The following is an 18,524-nucleotide window of genomic DNA, read 5'->3' as shown; positions in this document are numbered from 1 at the left end:
CAGCCTCTCTGCTTTGTTCTCCCCGTGAAACCCACAGCCCCCGCCTTCCCCACACCACGACTCTCCCGCCCTGAGATGGGCTGTGCCACAGACGCGGGGTGTTCCCTTGGGCAGGGGACACTGGGGCACCCCTGTGGCGGGGACGGGGCCGCTGGTGGCGGCTATCGATCGGGGTTAATGATCACAAGGGCTTTACAGCCCCGCCGAGGGCTGATTGGCTTCGGTGTGTCAGGCCAGAAGACCTCACAGGCGGCGGCAACCGCCCAGGGGATGTGGGGTCTTATAGAGGCCGGGCGAAGGCAGCGGCACCCTCTTGCCCAGGATGCCGGGCTCCCTGGCGCTGGCTGGCGCGGTGCTCGGCGCCCTCCTGGGGCTGGTGGGTGCCTGGGATTTGGCACGGCGGAGCTGGCGCGGGGCCGGGATGCTGGGACACGGTGACTGCCAGTGGCAAGGCCGTGGCGGTGCCGTGGGGTGAGGCTTGAGGGGCTGGGGGTGGCAGAGCCGGGGGTACGGTGGTACGGTGCCTATCGGGCCCTTTGATGAGGGTGGGGGTAGCGCCCCATGGGCTTGGGGTGCTGCTGCCCACACCCCGTTCTGACCGCCGCAGGCTGCGCCGTCTTTGACTCCCATCCACCGCGCCGGGTACTGCGCCTTCTACGGCGAATGCGGCCGCAACCCGGAGGTGAACGTCTCGCTGGTGCCTTCCAATGTGCCATGCCTCTCCAACACGCCGGCGCGGGAGGCCACAGGGCTGCTGCTGACCATGCTGCGCTCCGTCTGCCCCGAGCTGGTGCGGGAGGACAACACCACGCGGGTCTGCTGCAACTTGGGGCAGCTCACCGCCCTCCAGCTCAGCGTGGCGCTCTCTGGCGCTGTCCTCTCCCGCTGCCCGGCCTGCGCCAGGAACTTCGCCAACCTCTACTGCAACAACATCTGCAGCCCGGACCAGAGCCTCTTCACCAACGTCACCCGTGTTGTCAACTACACCTCAGCGCTAGGGGTGCATGAGCTCGCCGTCGTGGAGTACCAGTGCTTTTACCAGCAGGAATTCGCTGACGGCTCTTTCACTTCTTGCCGGGATGTCCGGCTGCCGGCTACCGGTGGCTACGCCATCGACACCATGTGCGGGCGTTACGGCGCCCGGCTCTGCACCACCCAGCGCTGGCTGGATTTCCAAGGGGATAAAAACAACGGTTTGGCGCCACTGCAGATCAACTTCCAGCTGGTGCGCAACGGCACGCAGCCCGGCAGCGACATCGTGCCGCTGGGCGGGCAGGCCTGGCGCTGCGACCAGGCTCTCAGCGACCAGGAGCAGCCTTGCTCCTGCCAGGACTGCGCCGAATCCTGCCCGCCGGTGATCGCCCCCGCCGGCCCTCCGCCCCCCTTCCGTCTGGGGAATGCTGACGGCACTTTGGTTATCTGCGGGCTGCTCTTCGGCCTCCTCGCCCTCATCTTCATCATCTCCTTGATGTGTCGGCACCGGCGCTCCAAGAAGGGTGCGGTGCCGCAGCCGGCACCGAAACGTGCCACTGGCTGCTTGGCATGCCTTCGCGACATCAGCCACAGTGGCCTGGCGAGGGCTTTCCGTTGGTGGGGCACGCTGGTGGCCCGGCACCCCGTGGTGGTGCTGGTGGTGGCGGCGGTGCTGGCCGGTCTTTTATCAGCTGGTTTGGTGACCCTGCGGCTCACCACCGATCCGGTGGAGCTGTGGTCAGCGCCGGGCAGCCGCGCCCGGCAGGAAAAGGCCTTTCACGACGAGCACTTCGGTCCTTTCCTCCGCACCAACCAGGTGATCGTGACGGCTCCGGGCCGGCCCAGCTCCAGCTATGAGTCTGTGGTGCTGGGCGCCAAGAACTTCAGCGGGGTGCTGTCAGAGGACGTGCTGCAGGTGCTGCTGGAGCTGCAGGAGCAGCTGGCGGCCATCAAGGTGTGGGTACCTGCCTCGGGCAAGAATGTGACGCTGAGTGATGTCTGCTATGCTCCACTTAACCCCACGGAGCCCGGGCTGGGCGACTGCTGCGTCAACAGTGTCACCCAGTACTTCCAGAACAATGGCACCCACCTGGCCATGACAGCCACACAGGTCGACGGGAAGGTGACGGGCACCGTCGACTGGCACGACCACCTCATCTACTGTGTCAAGTGGGTGCTGCGCCCGGGACAGGGGATGGGGGGTGGCTGTAGGGAGCTGGGTGTGGGGTGGTGGCGGTGGGGCGGTGGGCATGTGGGGTCAGAGGGGTGCCCGTGGGACGTTGGGGTCCTGTATTGGGGTGCTGCCTGCACCCGGGGTACTATCTCAGGGCAGGTGCTGGGCGCGTGCAGTCCCCTCTCACCCGGCGCCATGTCCCCACCAGCTCCCCGCTCTCCTTCAAGGACATCACAGCGCTGGAGCTGAGCTGCATGGCCGAGTACGGCGGCCCCGTCTTCCCCTACATTGCCTTCGGTGGCTACTCGGGTAAGCACCGGCTGCCAGCGGGACAGGGTGGGCACGGCGGGCGGGCTGTCACCGGGGATGTCACCTGCTGTCCCTGCAGACTCCGAGTACACGGAGGCGGAGGCGCTGATCGTCACCTACTCCCTCAACAACTTCCCCCAAGACGATCCACGCCACGAGTGGGTGCTGAGCTGGGAGAAACGCTTCCTCGAGGTGGTGCGCGACTTCCAGCGCACCCACAGCCCCAACCTCTCCGTCACCTTCATGGCCGAGGTCAGGCACGCGCCAACTGGGTGAGCAGGGGCACCCTGGGGCGTGTGGCACCCCTCTCACCCCTCCTCTCTCCTTCAGCGCTCGTTGGAGGATGAGATCAACCGCACCACAGGGGAGGACATCCCCGTCTTCGCCATCAGCTACCTCGTGGTCTTCATCTACATCGCCCTGGCGCTGGGCGAGTACACGTCCTGGCGCCGCATCCTGGTATGCACCAGTGGGAGCTCGGGGGGTGCCAGCACCCTGGGCTGCCCCGGTGGGTGCTCAGTGGGTGCCTCCTTTCTCCCTGTCATAGGTGGAGTCGAAGGTGACGCTGGCGCTGGGGGGCATTGCCGTGGTGCTGGGCTCTGTCTTCGCCTCCATGGGGTTCCTGGCGCTGCTGGGGCTGCCTTCATCCCTCATCATCCTCGAGGTCGTGCCCTTCCTTGTCCTCGCTGTAGGTGCAGACAACATCTTCATCTTCGTGCAGGAGTACCAGGTCAGTGGGCACGGGACGGGGGGTGGCCTGGGACATCTTGGGGATGCGGGGGTCCCCATGGGGCAGGAGGGCACCCTTGGGTCGGGGTGTCCCCAAGAGGGGATAGTGTCTCCTGCCACGCAGGTGGCAGCACCCCCAGGGTGGGCAGGGGGTGCCTGTGCCCGGTCCTTGGGCTGCGGGGTCACCCCCTCCTCTCCGCCCTGGGCAGCAGCAGTCGCAGCGGGAGCCGGGTGAGACGCGGGAGCAGCACATCGGGCGGGTGCTGTCACAGGTGGCACCCAGCATGTTGCTCTGCAGCCTCTCTGAGGTCATCTGCTTCCTCCTGGGTGAGTGGGGGCATGGGGGGAGTGTGAGGGCATGGGGCAGGATCAGGCACAGGGGGACATGGCGGGGACATGGGGGGCACAGGGGACATGAGGGTATGAGGGACAGAGGGTGCAGGGGGAGGAGCACGAGGACATCATGGGACCTGGGCACAGTGGCATGAGGGGGCACAGGAGCACAAAGACACGGGGGACATCAGGGTGCAGGGACACAGAGGGCACAAGCGGCACCAGGATGGGACACAGTGTGAGCACAGGGACACGGGGGACACTGTGGGGACACGGGGGGGTGCAGTGCCCACAGCAGGCACAGTGCATCCCATGGGTGCTGGGGGGACACGCGGTGCGGGGCGCTGACGCCGGGTGCCTGCAGGTGCCCTCTCCTCCATGCCCGCCGTGCGCACCTTCGCCCTGACGGCCGCCGTGGCCATCGCCTTCGACTTCCTGCTCCAGATGTCGGGGTTCGTCGCCCTGTTGGCCCTCGATGCCCGGCGGCAGGAGGTACAGCCCTGGCTGGGCGCAGGGGTCTGGGGTTGGGGTCCCAGGGTGGGCATGGGGCGCCTGAAGTCCTTAGGGGTGCCCTGGATAGACATGGGCGCTCATGAGCCCAAGGCTATTGGGGGTTGGTGGATTTTGGGGTGCCTGTGGTGTGGGGGGGGCTGTGCCAGGACCCCTGCCACCCTGCTGCTGCCCACAGGCTGCCCGCTTTGACCTCTGCTGCTGCTGCGGGATGGACGCGAGTGGTCCCACAGGGCCTGGGGCCCGGCTGCTGCGCCCGCTGCTGCACCGGTACTACACCCCCATGCTGCTGCACCGCCTGGCACGGCCTGTCGTGGTGAGGGGGGTCTGGGGGATGGTGGTCAGGGGAGGAGGGGGGTCCTGGGAGGCTGGGGAGGGGGCTGTGGGGCTGGAGGTGGGGACATGGGGGACAAGGTGTGGGGGAACACAGTGTGTGGGGGGACACACAGAGGTTGGGGGATGTCTGGAAGGGTCTGGGAGGTCTGGGGGCACATGGGAGGGTGGCGAGGGAGTCTGGGGGGCACAGGGAGCCCTGAGGGTCCCCAGTGCCCTTACAGGGGTGCTGCTGGCAGGTGCTGCTCTTCCTCTTCCTGTCTTGCGCCGGGCTCTACCTCCTGCTGCACGTGCCCGTGGGGCTGGACCAGGAGCTTGCCATGCCCAAGGTGAGGCTGGGGTGGTGGGACAGCCAGGGGGACATGGGGACAGCCCTGCCTGGGCTGCACGGGGTGGCACAGCTCCCGTAGGGATGGATGTGGGGGGACAGCATGGCCCTGTGTGGGTACAGCATGGGGGGCACAGGGGTGGGACGGGGACATGCTGGGGACAGCACAACCCTGTCCCGGAACAGTGTGGCACCTTGTAGGGCAGCAGGTCCCCAGAGGGGGAAGCACAGAGAGGGGTACAGCTTCGTATGGGGATGCCTGGGACAGTACAGCCTGTGTGGGGGCCCCCTTACACAGTTCTGGTGGCATCACCCCCCTGGGACGGTCCCTATGGGGCTGGGACAGCGCTGGCATCACTCCATCTGGGGCCCACCGGTGGGTGTCCGCGCCCCGGCTGATGGGGGTGGGTGCCCCCAGGACTCCTACATGCTGCAGTACTTCACGGCCCTGAACCAGTACCTGGCCGTGGGGGTGCCCACCTACTTCGTCACCACCAGCGGGTACAACTTCTCCTCCACGGATGGCACCAACGGCATCTGCTCCAGCGCCGGCTGCGCCAACAACTCCCTCACCCACACCATCCAGTACGCCACGCGCTTCCCCAACGTGTGAGTGGGCTGGGGGGGTCACGGGGTGGGCAGGGGGGGCGGGCAGGGTCCCACAGGCCTCCTGCCAGCCCTGCCTCCCCCCAGGTCCTACCTCGCTATCCCAGCCACCTCCTGGGTGGATGATTTCCTGGACTGGCTCAACCCCACCGGGCGCTGCTGCCGTATCCACCGGTTTGGCAACCTCACCGGGGAGTTCTGTCCTTCCACCAGCAGTGAGTGACCCCGAGGCGCTTGGGGGGGACATGAGGTTGCATGGTGGTAGCTGTTGGGCAGACGTTGGGTCCCCACCGTGGCGGCCACGGGGCGCGTGTCAGGTCCCCGTGGTGGAGGTCATTGCACGCATGGTGCCACGACACCACGATGCCCAGTGGGTGCCGGGGGGTTCCCATTGGGGTAGCCTTGTGCGTGCATAGTTGGGGGCTTGTGATGGTGCCCATGGGATGCCCACCACAGGTCCCATGGGGATCCTGCCCAGTGCCCCTTGGTCCTGTGGTGTCCTGTGGGGGGTCTTCTGGGTTCCCACCACGGTGCACAAGGGGTGTCCCCGGGGTGCTGAGCGTGGCTGTGCCTGCAGGTGACCTCAGCTGCTTGGCGGGTCAGTGCCTCAACACCTCGCGGCGCCCGACAGTGGAGGAGTTTGAGCGGTTCCTGCCCTGGTTCCTCCATGACCGCCCCACACTGCAGTGTGCCAAGGGGTAGGTGCCACCTGGGGCCGCACTGCGGCGGGGCACGGGCGAAGGAGGGGGGCACCTCACACACGTGGTACTGCTGGGCGCACCCCCCACCCTGTCTCCCTTCCCTGCAGAGGTCTGGGTGCCTATGACACAGCGGTGAGCATGGACGCCAACGGCACCATCCTGGGTGAGTGCAGAGCATGTTCAGGGGGTGAGGGGCACCCTAGGGTGCCTGGCTGACCCCCACACCCCATCTCGGGCAGCCTCCCGCTTCATGGCGTACCAGCGCCCGCTGCGCACCTCGCAGGAGTACACGGCGGCGCTGCAGGCTGCCCGCGACCTGGCTGAGGAGATCACCACCCACCTCCTCCGTGTGCCCGGCACCCACCCCGACTTCAAAGTCTTCCCCTACACGTAAGTGCCCCCCACAAGTCACAGCGCTCGGCCGGGGTCGGCACGGCTGCTCGGTGCCACCAACATGGCGTTGCTGCTCCCTGGCAGGGTCACCTACGTCTACTATGAGCAGTACCTGACGGTGGTGGCCGAGGGCGTCATCACCCTGGTGCTCTGCCTGGTACCCACCTTCGTCGTCTCCTTCCTGCTGCTGGGCATGGACCTGCGCTCCAGCGCCGCCACCCTCCTCACCATCGCCATGATCCTGGTGGACACTGTGGGCGCCATGTCCCTCTGGGATGTCCCCTACAACGCTGTGGCCCTCATCAACCTTGTTGCGGTGCGGGGCACAAGGGGTGGTACGGGGACGTGGGGTGGCTGGGGGGTACAGGAGGAGGCAGAAGGACCTGGGACACACAGGGGGACCTGGGGACAGCAGCCTGGGGTGTGTGGGGTGGCAGGGGAGTGAGACACAGGGTGGTGGAGGGATGTGGGGTTACTTGGGTGATTGCATGAGGACATTGGCCATGCAAGGTGGCACAGAGACACAGGGCCGGCAGGATGCACAAGTGTGGGGCGGGCACCCTGCTGCGCCGGTCTGGGGGTGCCCCTGTGTGACAGCCCCTCTCCGCAGGCCGTGGGCATCTCGGTGGAGTTCGTGTCCCACATCACCTGCGCCTTCGCCCACAGCACCAAGCCCAGCCAGGTGGAACGAGCCGCCGAGGCCACCGTCAACATGGGCAGCAAGGTGAGCATGGCACAGGGGGCCATGGCTGCGGGGACCCTTCCCCTCCCGGGGGGCAGTGGGCGGAGGGTGACCTGGCTGTCACTGACTCTGTCCTGGTGCAGGTGGTGGCCGGGGTGGCCATGACCAACCTGCCTGGCATCGTGGTGCTGGCCTTTGCCAAGGCCCAGCTCATACAGATCTTCTTCTTCCGCCTCAACCTCATCATCACCCTGGTGGGGCTGGCCCATGGCCTCGTCTTCCTCCCGGTCCTCCTCAGCTACATCGGTAAGCCCCCCTGTCCCCCACTTCCCGGCACGTTGCCTGGTCCCCATCATCCCCCCGGGAGGATGGCAGCAGCCTGGCACCATCCCCTGCATCCCCACAGGACCCAGCCTGCGGGTGCCAGCGGGGGACACGGCGAAGGACACGAGGGGGGACACGGCGAGGGACATGGGGGGGGACATGGAGGGGAACACAAAGAGGGACACGGTGGCTGGCATGGAGCAGGGTGCGGGGCTGGTCCTCAGCAACCCCTACTTCAAGGACAATGCCACAGTCCCCGGGCAGGGCTGAGCCCCGCTGCCCCTCACTGCTCCCTCCCCCAGTCACTTTTTCTACTCCTGCCATATTTAAACTGGTTTTCTCAAGATTCTGGACTGGGTTTAACTGGGGAGTGGGGGGGATAGGGGCGTCGTACGCAGGAACTGCATCCTGGCTCTGAACATCATGGGGATGGGAACGGGATGTGTGGGGCACAAGGGCACCCCACGGACAAGGACATGGGGAGCACAAGGGCTGTCAGCCTGGGGCTGTGCAGGGAAGGGTCCAGAAGCCCCCTGAGCACCAGGGTGCCCCCCAAGACCCTTGCAGACACAGAGGCAGGGCAGGGTGGGTGCAGCACCTGGCTTTATACCCCGTGCCGTGGGATGAGAAGGTGCCATGGAGGAAGCGGCGCAGGAAGGCGTCCCCCACCGCCCGCTCCACCGCTCCCTGGACAGGTTCCCTGCAGGCACAGACAGCGTCGCTGTCATCAGTGCTGCCCTCACCATCAGTGGCACTGCCATGCCCTCGTGCCCCACATGTCCCTGTCCCTGTGACACCCACGGATGCCCCACACGTCCCCTCAGTTAGGTGAAGAGCCCAGGCAGGGAGCTGCTCGGCTGCGGGAGCGTTGAACACGGCTCCACGGCAGAGGCAGCCGGGCAGCGAGCGCTGGCCTGTCTGTGGTGTGAGTGTTCACCCCCTCGCTGCGTCTGTAGCACCCTCGCTGCTCTGTGTGTATAGTTATTTACAGAGTCCAACTGCAAACCACGTCAGTGAGACAGACTGACTCATGAGATTAATGAGCAGATGGCGCTTGGTGTAGCAGTACCTGTTTATCTGGTGCTCTACAGCCACTGGCTGTTTGCTGACAGCATGTTTTTATTATTTTATTATTATATTTGCTCTCCACGCTGCTGACCCATCCTTCCTCTTACGCTGACCCGTGAGCTGCCTGATTTGGGGGCCAGGCAGGACCCAGGGGGGTGGCTGGCAGCGTCCAGAGGTGTCCTCACAGGAAAAAACCCTTCCTTCTCCTTTCCAAAGCCGGTGCAGTCTGTAGCTATTCCAGCAGAACACAGGAGGGCACTAGAATTACATTTCTTAAAGTCCAGCCTTGCCACCACATTAAAGCCATGCTGGCAGTACGCGGGGCTCTGCCCTGCGCCCCCAGTAACTTGGGTTTGGAAATGCCCGGTTTGGGTGAAGGTTTTATGTGGGCTCCATAACTGGCTGTTCTTAGAGCCCTGAGGAGCTGGGCACAGGAGCTGTACTGCAGCTTGGTTAGTGCACCAGGACTGTGACTGAACCTGAGTCAGACGAGTCCTCGCCAGCGCTGATCCGTGACATCACCTCAGTCGCGGTTTCGACGCGGTTTTGACGCAAACCCAGTTCGTCTGAGGAAACCTCAGTGAGAATTTAACTCTGTCCTGCTTCCTTGGGGTGTGGAAGAGCTGGGCCCAGGCTCCCACCGCGAATGGCCCTGGAGCTAGGAGAGAGAGGGAAGGGAAAACAAAGCTATTCAGCGATACCACCCAACCAAATTCAAGTGCTTCAGGAATAGAACCTACTTTCAGTGCCAGGTGAGAGTGCTTCATGTGCCACTGGCACTGTGGCAGACACTAAGGTGGAAGGAAGTGTGGAGCTGCCTGAGGGCAGGGAGGCTCTTCGGAGAGATCTGGCCAGGCTGGATCCCTGGGACAAGGTTCAGCACGGCCAAGGGCAGAGTCCTGTGCTTGGGACATAAGGAGCCCGAGCAGCGCTACGGGCTGGGGGCAGACTGGCTGGAGAGCTGCTGGGGAGAAGGACCTGGGGGTGCCTCAGACTGACCATGAGCCAGCAGTGTGCCCAGGTGGCCAAGGTGGCCAGCGACATCCTGGCTTGTGCCAGACCCAGCGTTCTTCCCCCGAAAGGGTTATGGGGCACTGGGACTGGCTGCCCAGGGAAGGGGCTGAGTCACCAACCCTGGATGTGTTTAAAAAAGGGTAGATGAGGTGCTCAGGGATATAGTTTAGTAGAGGACAGGAATGGTTGGACTCAGTGATCTCAAAGGTCTTTTCCTACCTGGGGATTCTGTGATTTGCAAATCATTATGGCTAATGAATCATTCACCAACTTTCCCTACTTCAGTAAGAAAACCAGCTACTCTAGTTAGTACTTGCCTGTCTTTCATGCTTTGCTGTTTTTCATTTGCTGCCAGGAGTTTGCTTTGCCTGGAAAACACCGGCACAGCCCAGCCAGCTTCACTACAAAGTCAGGAATCTTGAAGCACAATCAAGGGTTCAGGCTGTCAGCCTCTCAGCTAGGGAACCTCTAGCCAAAGGGCTCGGCCCCAGAATACAGGTGGTCTTTCCAAAACTCATTCCAGTGTCTTCATGAATATTCTTTAGCACTCTGGCCTCAGATCTGAGCAAGTCCCTCTCTTGTTGCCTACAAGACAGGACACATCGAGCTGTTCCTCTTTGCCAGGGTGATGCTGTGGAAAGCTGTGGCTAAGGGAAGGAAAAAGGAAAGCAGGCAAGCTGTCCTCACCAGAGAGGAACCCGATGCTTTTCAAAAGAGGGACGTTTTAAGGAGCTCTGGGTGTCAGTGCACACAGCACCTCGCATCCCAGCGAGGAATGTTTGGCTCCGAGCACCCAAACCTTGACAAGACTAACAGTGCAGGCACAGCTGAAGGGAAGGAATGCAGGTGACGTGCAGAGGCGATCTCCTCAGCTCGCTCTGCCACAGCTGCAGAAGGGCCATGGAAACCCATCTCCCATCTGCTGCAGGGGTGTTTTGGAGTCCATTTGGTCTGAGCTCAGAGCAGAGAGCGAAGCCTGGGCCAACCTCTGCCCTGCTTCCTTGTCCTGATCGCCCTGGTACATGGCTCTTTGTGTGAAGGTCTCAAAGCACTTTGCCCCATTAAGCAGCCATTAAAAACAAATCCCTGTGAGTCTTCCAGAGTGGAGGGATTTGCAGAGTATCTAAACATTTGCAGAATATCTAAATATTTGCTCTTCCTGCAAGCTGGGCCGCCCCATCCCGCGGTGAGCTGGCTCTAGGCCGTGCCCTGGGCTCTGTGGGCGCTCAGCTCCCCACAAAACCGCTGCAAGGACCACGGTTAGTGACACTACTGAATCTGGGGGGTCTCGTGTGTAGGAACAGTGACGTCAGATGCGTGAGGGTACAAGGTGGGTGGGTTGAATCGGGACTTTGTAGATAACACAACAGTTAATCAGTTCCCCCTTGTGCATCTTTCCCCACACACTGGCGTGCTCCATGTTGAAGCTGCAGGTGCCACTGAGGCATCACAGAGCCCCTGTCCACATCTGACCTCCGAGTTCTCATGGCCGGTGGTCCCAGCCATGTCCTGAGCAGCCCCTGGGCCAGGACCGGGGCCGTTTCAAGCGCAGGGTTTGCTTGCCCGGCGGGGAGCCGGGTGTAGCGTTACTGCACATCGCAGCCAGATGAGCAACGCGCCGCCTGTGTGTGACCAATTCGTGGGGCACAACATTCCTGTCGGGTGATGAATCCCAGGGCTCAGTGTTGAAATCCCAGGGCATCGTCTGGCGACACCGTGGCTAACGGCGGTACCGCGGCTAGCACACAGCGGTGCCCGGCGCCCTGGTGCCTGCAATGCGGCTCGCAAGGAGCTGAGGCAAGCGGGCAGCCGTTAATTCCCGCCTCAGAGGCCCCGGGGAAGGGGACGGGGGCTCGTGTGGCAGAGCCGGGAGCTCGGGGGCTGTGGCTGGGAGCCCGGGGGCTGTGCCCGGGAGCTCGGGGACCGTGCCTGGGAGCTCGGGGACCGTGCCCGGGAGCTCGGGGGCTGTGCCCGGGGGCCGTGCCCGGGAGCCCGGGGGCCGTGCCCGGCAGCCGCAGCGCCGTGACGCGCCGCCCGCCCGCGCCCCAGCGCCGGGTGCCCAGGGCAGCGCGGAGCTGCGGCTCGCGGGCGGGCTGCGCGCGCTGCCCCAGTCTCGCCTCGCGGCGCCAGGTCTGTTCCCGCCTTCGCAGCCGCCTCAGGCGAGAGGGGCGGGTCGGGCCGGCGCAGGTGATTCCTGCGGGGAGCCGCCTCCCGCTCCCGCCCAGCTCTGCCTCCGCCTGCTCCGTTCGTGCGCGGCGGGGGAGCCGGGAAAGTTGGGCGGCTGCGGGAAGTTCCGTAGTATGGCGGAGCGGCCCGGGGTGCCCGGCCCCGAGCAGCGCGGCGGGGCGGCTGAGGCGGCGGCGGGCGAGCGGCCGCGCTGAGGCGAGCCCGGCCCCGGGACGCGCCGGCATGGCCCGCTGGATCCCCACCAAGCGGGAGAAGTACGGGGTCGGTGAGTGCCGGGCCACCCCCCGCCCCGTGCGCCCCTTCCCCGCCCGCCCTCCGCGGGAGCCGCGTCCCGCCGCCCCTCTCCCTCCCCGGGACCCCTTTTCCTTCGGCGGGCCGCTCCCCGCCGCGCCCTGTTCCCGGTCTCCCTGCACCGCAGGCTCGGTATCTCCCCCTTCTTCCACTCGATCCTTTCCTTCCCCGCACCCCCGAGCCGCTTCTCCCTCTCACGCGTTATCGGGTCCTTCAGTTCGTGCCCCGCGTTGCGGCCTCGCCCCGTCAGCCCCGCGCCGTGCCCCGCTCCAGCCGGGGCCTCCGGGCTTCTCCCGTCCCGCGGGTTCGGGGCTGCCTCTGGTACTGTTGCTTCCCCAGCACGGTGTTAGGGTGAAGGGCGCTGCGGTATGGCGGCCAAAGCCCAGATGTAGGTAGAGCAGGAGGTGGCCGGGTGCGGTGGCTGTAGGGGAGCGTTGGGGTAGGGTGGGGAGTGCTGAGAGCTCGGCTGACACCCTGTACCTGCTGCCCTGTCCCTTGTGTTTGAAAGGAGGTGGCCGAACGCTGGCTCACTCCGGGAGGGAGGTGAGCAGTGCTGCTGAGAAGCTCTCCTGTTCTCCGGAGTTTGACCGGATGAAGCCTGGGCAGTGTTGAGGTTGCTTGTGAGAACTGGGCACGGAGCAGTAGGTAGGAAACCACTAATGACACAAACATCTGCTGGTAGGTGTTGTAAGGAAGGGTGACCTGTGCCCCAGGTGTTCCGCAGTGGGCTGCTCAGTGTGAGAGAAAAATAAATTAATTGCACCCTTACAGGGTGTTGTTAATTGCCCCAGCACCCATGAGAGTGCTGATGCGAATGCAGCCTGTGAGTGAGCCCACTCCTGCCCAGCCTTCCATGGGGCAAGCTTGAGCTTAGCCCTTGATTTCAAAGCGTCTCTGCAGGAGACAACCCGATTCCTGCAGGACTCTGACTTGAGCTTCCAAGATACTTTGAGCAGTGCAGCCTTATCTCGTTCCTACTCTGGTAACCAGGTGGAGCTTGCACACCCTGAACTTTGTTTCTTTTCATGAAGGTAACAGCCCTGGGCAGTTGTGCACAGGAGCCGGTATGTACGGCTTGGTGAGACTGCCCTGAGTAGCAGGAGTGGTCGGGATGAGGGGATCGAGGGTGTCTGTGCCACGTTTGCAGAGGACACTAAGCTGGATGGGAGCGTTGATGAGGGCTCGAAGGCTCTGTACAGGAGTCTGGGCTGAGGCCAAATGTGGGAGGCTTAACAAGGCCAAAGGCCTGGTCCAGCCCTGGGGTCACAGCAGCCCCTGGCAGTGCCCCGGGCTGGGGGCAGAGGGGCTGGAGAGCTGCCTGACAGAGAGGGACCTGGGGGAGCGGAACGAGAGCCAGCAGTGTAGCCGTGGCACTCTGGGGTACGGGTTAGGTGACATGGGGTTGGACTTGATGAGCTTTGAGGCTTTTTCCAACCTTAAAGGTTCTGTGCTTCCCTGCATTTAAAAGTTCTGGTATTATAATCAAGTAAACTATGCGATGCCAGTATGACTGGCTGTGCTAGATCATGGTGGGGTTTTGTCAAGCACACCTCAGCTGAGAGCGGCCTGGGGCAGTGGGATGAATCAGAGGCACACCTCAGCCTTCCTTCTTAGCTTCCGGGGTGAGATTTTTTTGTGCTGGCCTGTGCCAAGTGCTGACGACAGCTCCTCTCCCAGACAGGGCACTGGCTTATGAGCAAGCGGTGTGGAGGGAAGAACTGCCCTGAGCTAGTGAGAAGGTTTCCTTTTCTCCTCAGTGTTCAGGCAGATGCATGAAGACAACACTTATTTCCCCTGCATGTGTCACAGGGACCACGCTGACATGGTCTGTGCTGCTTCAGCTCCTGCATCTGATGCGCAGCTGGAGCCGACAGGGTTAATCCCCAGGCAGTGAGCTGCATTATTTATGCAGGTTTATGGGGTGTGTTTGATGTGTGGCATTAATGGAATCATAATTTTGTCAGTTTGATGTCGGTTTCTGTCCATTTCCTATGCTGTGCTCAGGCACCAGTCCTCTGGTTTTCATGCTTCCTTGGAAGAAGTTGATGGGGACTGAGAGGAAATCCTGAGTTTCTTGTGCCATCAACTGTCTGCTACCAGCTATGAAGGTGGTTGTAACGAGGGCAGTGCCACTGACCGGTGTGGTGCAGGCCAAGAAATGGTGACAGCCTCTGTTTGCTGGTGACTCCCAGGTGTGAAGGTCAAGTTCCTTCTTGTCAGAGACCACTCGTGCTGTGGCTGTTGGCAATCTGTGCTTTGGAAAACATGACAGGACTGCTGCATTTTAAATACAGCCCTGTAAACTGTGCCGGCGCAGTAAGAAATTCCGAGAAGTAACCAGTGTGATTCAGTGTCACTTGTCTGAATTTTGTGTTTCAGGTGGGGATGGTTTGTGTCCAGGCTGGGTTCAGATTGGTTTCCTGCCTCCCAGTTTGGTCCCCAGTGGGTTAGACCTGGAGACCAGTGTGAGTAACGCAGGTGGTGTATGGGCTGGGTGTGAAATGGCAGCGTTTTTAGGGAGGCACACGTGAGAGACAAATGGCTTGCAGTTTCTCACTTGCAGTGAATTTCTAACCCAGGAACAGGTGGGATTTTGAAAGATTCAGCCTTGTGAAGGGTCAGATTCACTGATCTGATGGGCAACATCTTGCTTTTTTGAGCAACAGGATCTTCTGGGTCACCCAGAGCTTCCTTGCAACGCACTTCGTCTCTGGTTTGGGAAGGAAAGATACTACCTGGTGCATCTTCCTAGAAAGCTGGCCAGACTGAATGAAGTAACCTATCCTTGGGCAAACGTTTCTCTCAAAAGCAAAGTGTTGCTTGCAGAATGCCTTTCACACAGGCTATTTTCAGTCAAAAGTGTGCTCTGAGGGGAAGAATACCCGCATGACTCCCCACAGGTTTTAACTTTTATCATCAGTTTTTTGTTTAAATTTTTAACTTCAAGCATAAGTGACTCTCAGAAGGGAGCTTGTTCCAAAAGAAGGGTGGCCTCTTCCTATGGCTAAAATGCTTCAGCTGTATTACCAAAAGAACCTTCAGTACAGTGGCAAAAAGCAGCCTTTGAGATTGACTCTATCATATTTTTTTTCCACTCTTCTTGATAAGATGTTTTTGGTCCACTGACAGGTAATTTAATTACCCCTAATAGTTACTGGTGGCCTTTCAGACCCATTACATTTTTCCATGCTGGAGGGACTGTTCTTGTGGCTGAGAAGTGTTTACTCTGTCAAAGTACCGTGTGGTGGTTGAGTTACAATCAGCTGCGTCATGTCTTAGGAATGGCAGTCATTTTTCAAATGTAAACCAGTGCCTGCCAGCTACACTCGTGATTTATGTGAGCAGAAATGCAGAGGATCAGAGAGGAAGAGTGCTGCAGAATGAGATTTTCCTACTAATGGTTTGATTTGTGGTATCTTCTGATGCATGGGGCTGTCAGGTCTTGGCTTCACGTTCAGACCTTGTATGTCTTCTGCAGAGTTGTCCTGAAGTGCAGTCCCTGATCAAAGGAGTTTCACAGTACTGACAGCAGTGCATCACGTCAAATTAGAGAGAAATTCATATTTGTTTCAACTTGCTGCCTGCTTTGGACCTAGAGTTCCTGCAGAACAATTCTAATTTGAAAATTAAGTCCATGGTTGTACATCAGGTTCCTGATGAGCTCCAGAAGGCTGGAAGAGCCCATTCCTACTGCAGAAGTGACTGTTTACCTTTCTACTGACAGAAATGCTCTCTAACAACTGATTTTTCCTTCTGTTTGCTGTGTTAAGATGTGTTGATGACCAACAAAACTTTCAACAGGGAAAAGTAAACTTGGCATTGTTGACAGCAAAAGGTTTTGTGTCTTCATTTCTGATTTAGTTCCCTGGTTTTAGCTGCTGCCTCAGTTACTTGGTGGGAAAGCTGCTACCTCTTGCTTCAATTGACTCTTCCATTTTTGTTGATCTGTACTGGCCTGAGGCACCCTGAACTGCCAGTTGACTTCTAGTTTTGGTTGAGCTCCAGTTTGGGATTTCGCAGGAGTCTCTTGCATGTCCTTTCAGTTTTGGCATAGGGCTGTGTTTGCTGGCACAAGTGCTGATAGGGTCTGTGGAAATCTAAAGCAAAATAATAAAATTTCATGAACTGAAAAAGACTTAAAGGTGCTGATCAAGAAGCAGTGGATGTGATGTTCTCTCTCCCTGTCGTTCAGGAGTTGAACAATGCACACTCTCCTGTGTCAAAGCTGTTAGCTGAAAGTCAACTTTTTAATGCTTAACTGGTAGGGTGTTTCTTTCAAATAGTGCTTTTGGCGGGGGGGGGGGGAAGCCTATTCATGCTAGCATGTTAAAGGCAGAACCACAGCCAAGCTTAAAGCTACCTCATTCCAAAGTCATCAAGGCATTAATCCCCGTGCTACCAGAATGAGACTGTGGGTTTGGGTCCAGTGCACTTAATTTAGGATTGAATGCCTCAAATACTGTAATGAGTTTTGGTGTGTCTGCCAGGAAATGTGTGGTAATAAAGCTAGAACATAAATATGAATTACTAATCAGCTTTCTAGGTGGCTAGTTCGGGGCTGCCTTCAAATGCTGAGGATGTTAGGAGGTGCCAGGTGTCTTTTTGGTGCAGTACAGGCTGTACCTCCCAGGAAGCTCTCCCCAGAATAGAGGGGGGAGCAGTGCTGGAAGGATGAATTGCTTTGGCAGCCTCTTGAAGCTTCCAGATAGGTGCCTGGCAGGTTGTCAGAATGTATCTAAAGAAAGTAGTGATTGTTCTGTGGAGTCTTTGGCTGCTTTTTGTACTTTCAGAGTTTTGGAGGTGTTCCTGCAGTAAAAGTGGACCTGGTGGTGGAAAGTGCTGAATCGGGGCGAAGAGTTAATCGAGATACAGTGGAGATGATAATAGATCTCTGCTCTTGGGGAACTTGGTACTTTGATCCTCTATAATAATAAAACAGTTTATAACTTCAACTCTAAAGTCCTAATACTGCTTCAGAATGTCATGGGCAAGTAGTGCCCAGTTAGTTCTGAAGAAGTGCTTTTTCTAGTGCAAGGGTAACTAGCTGAACTGTTGGAGACCTGATTCCTGCAGCACATCCATTCTCATGGCTCTGAGGACGTAGTGGGGCTTCCAGCTGCAGAGAGATGGAGCGTGATGTGAAGGAATCCTATAGCTCAGGGAAGCGAAGGGAGAGCTGTGGTGCGTGGCACCCTGTTCCAAATTCTTGCTCTCCTTGTGTCTTGTGCAATGTAATGAAAACTGACCTGCCCGCTCTAGGTTTGGGAGCACCTTGTTCTTCATTCTCCTGGAGAACAAAGGGATCAATAGTCTTGTTTGGCTTTTTTCTTCCCTTAGTTCCCAGACAAGATTTCCTGTTCCTCGTTTTGACACAGCCCCCTGTTAGCCTCCTGCTTGGTACCTGAGATAAGTGGCAAGATAAAACCGCTTTGGAATTGAAGGTCTGTGGAAACACGAAGCTGTCTGTCTCTCTGTGGGGCCAGTTCTCGGACTGGGGCTGTGTCCCTTTGCAAACACCAATCGATGAGAACACAGGCACCCGTTACCGGAGAGTGCTCTGCTGCGACGCCGGTGTCGGGCGAGCAGGACTGATGGCACAGAGGCTGCTCTGAAACCCCTACTGCTCTGGCTGTGTTAGAAATGCTGGTGTTGGCCCTGCCAGCACGAGCTCGCTCTGGCACTGGTTTCCACTGGTGCTGTCCAGCGGAGGTGAAGGCTTTGCTGGCAGCATATCCTGAGATTCTTAAGATGCCGTGGGCCACACTGTAAATTCCTCGTGCAGATTGTGGGAGAGCTTGTCTGGCTCCGAGCTCATGGCTGGAAGGGGGAAAGGGCTGAGGCCTGAGAACAGTCCTATAAAAATGTACAGCTGGGATTCTGCTGGGTTGTGCTGCATCTGATGAAATGGGATCCCGCAGCGTTGTATGCTCTGGGGGTCTGTCAGCTTGAGTTCAGCGTTGATACATGTAGGTATGATGCTTTTGAGGGGCAGTGCTGAGGTCTCAACTGGAGGGGATGCTTCTGTGAAGACCAGCCCATAGGCAGTTGGACTCTGTGCTCGAGTGTTTTACTCCAAGTGCTTTACTCATCTCTCCACCCTCACTCCCTCTGAAAGCAATGCCTACAGAAGCCTCGTTAGATAGTAACCCTCACAGGTCCTCACAGTAGTGTTTCTGAGGTTTCCTTCTACTTTGATGTTTTGCCCAGTAAGAACTAGGACAGTAATTTAAAGCCAGTGGCAAAATTCAGTTAATTCTTTTGAAGGTGCCACACGCTTTCAAGTTGGGATTTAGCTGAGTGGTCCGAATTAGCAAGTGATTGGGTTGGTTTTTTGCTTTTACAATTCTGCTCAAAAATTTAATTGCAAAAGCTCCTCTTGTATTTAAAGTGCCCAAGCACAAGTTCCGTGTTTGCAGGCTCGGAGGAGAAAAAAAAGTGATTACAGACTTGTTAAAACCCTCTTGCAATGTGTGTAAAGGAGTGTCTGTTCTTCAGGTGCTGTAAAAACGGAAACACTCACAATCAGGGGTTATTTTGTGAAGACGAGAGGCTAAACCTGTGGTAGGTACC

General features: G+C 59.4%; 2 protein-coding genes across 2 annotated transcripts in view; both read left to right on the top strand.

Moving 5' to 3' along the window:
- Positions 1–322: 322 nt before the first annotated feature.
- Positions 323–7,740, top strand: NPC1L1 (NPC1 like intracellular cholesterol transporter 1; the record flags this gene model as incomplete). The annotated part of the gene is made up of 19 exons (XM_084273971.1): positions 323–376; positions 608–2,142; positions 2,355–2,455; positions 2,535–2,707; positions 2,786–2,914; positions 3,003–3,185; positions 3,397–3,511; positions 3,882–4,009; positions 4,206–4,343; positions 4,600–4,689; positions 5,107–5,297; positions 5,382–5,509; positions 5,872–5,992; positions 6,103–6,158; positions 6,235–6,385; positions 6,473–6,704; positions 6,999–7,112; positions 7,214–7,376; positions 7,477–7,740. 19 exons carry the CDS (start codon positions 323–325, stop codon positions 7,662–7,664), a joined length of 3,990 nt encoding a protein of 1,329 aa, XP_084130097.1. The 3' UTR covers positions 7,665–7,740.
- Positions 7,741–11,885: 4,145 nt separating this feature from the next.
- The window catches only part of DOCK5 (dedicator of cytokinesis 5), a gene marked incomplete at both ends in the record, with an annotated part of 62,222 nt that continues 55,583 nt past the window's right edge, over positions 11,886–18,524 (top strand). Inside the window, one exon of the mRNA XM_084274004.1 lies at positions 11,886–11,928. Coding sequence (XP_084130130.1) covers positions 11,886–11,928 — 43 coding nt within the window. The remainder of the gene's footprint in view (positions 11,929–18,524) is intronic.

The sequence above is a fragment of the Gallinula chloropus genome (assembly GCF_964237585.1).
Source record: "Gallinula chloropus genome assembly, chromosome: 21".
Lineage (NCBI taxonomy): Eukaryota > Metazoa > Chordata > Aves > Gruiformes > Rallidae > Gallinula > Gallinula chloropus.
The sequence above is the reverse complement of the archived record's forward strand: the minus strand, read 5'-3'. Positions and strand labels throughout refer to the sequence as shown.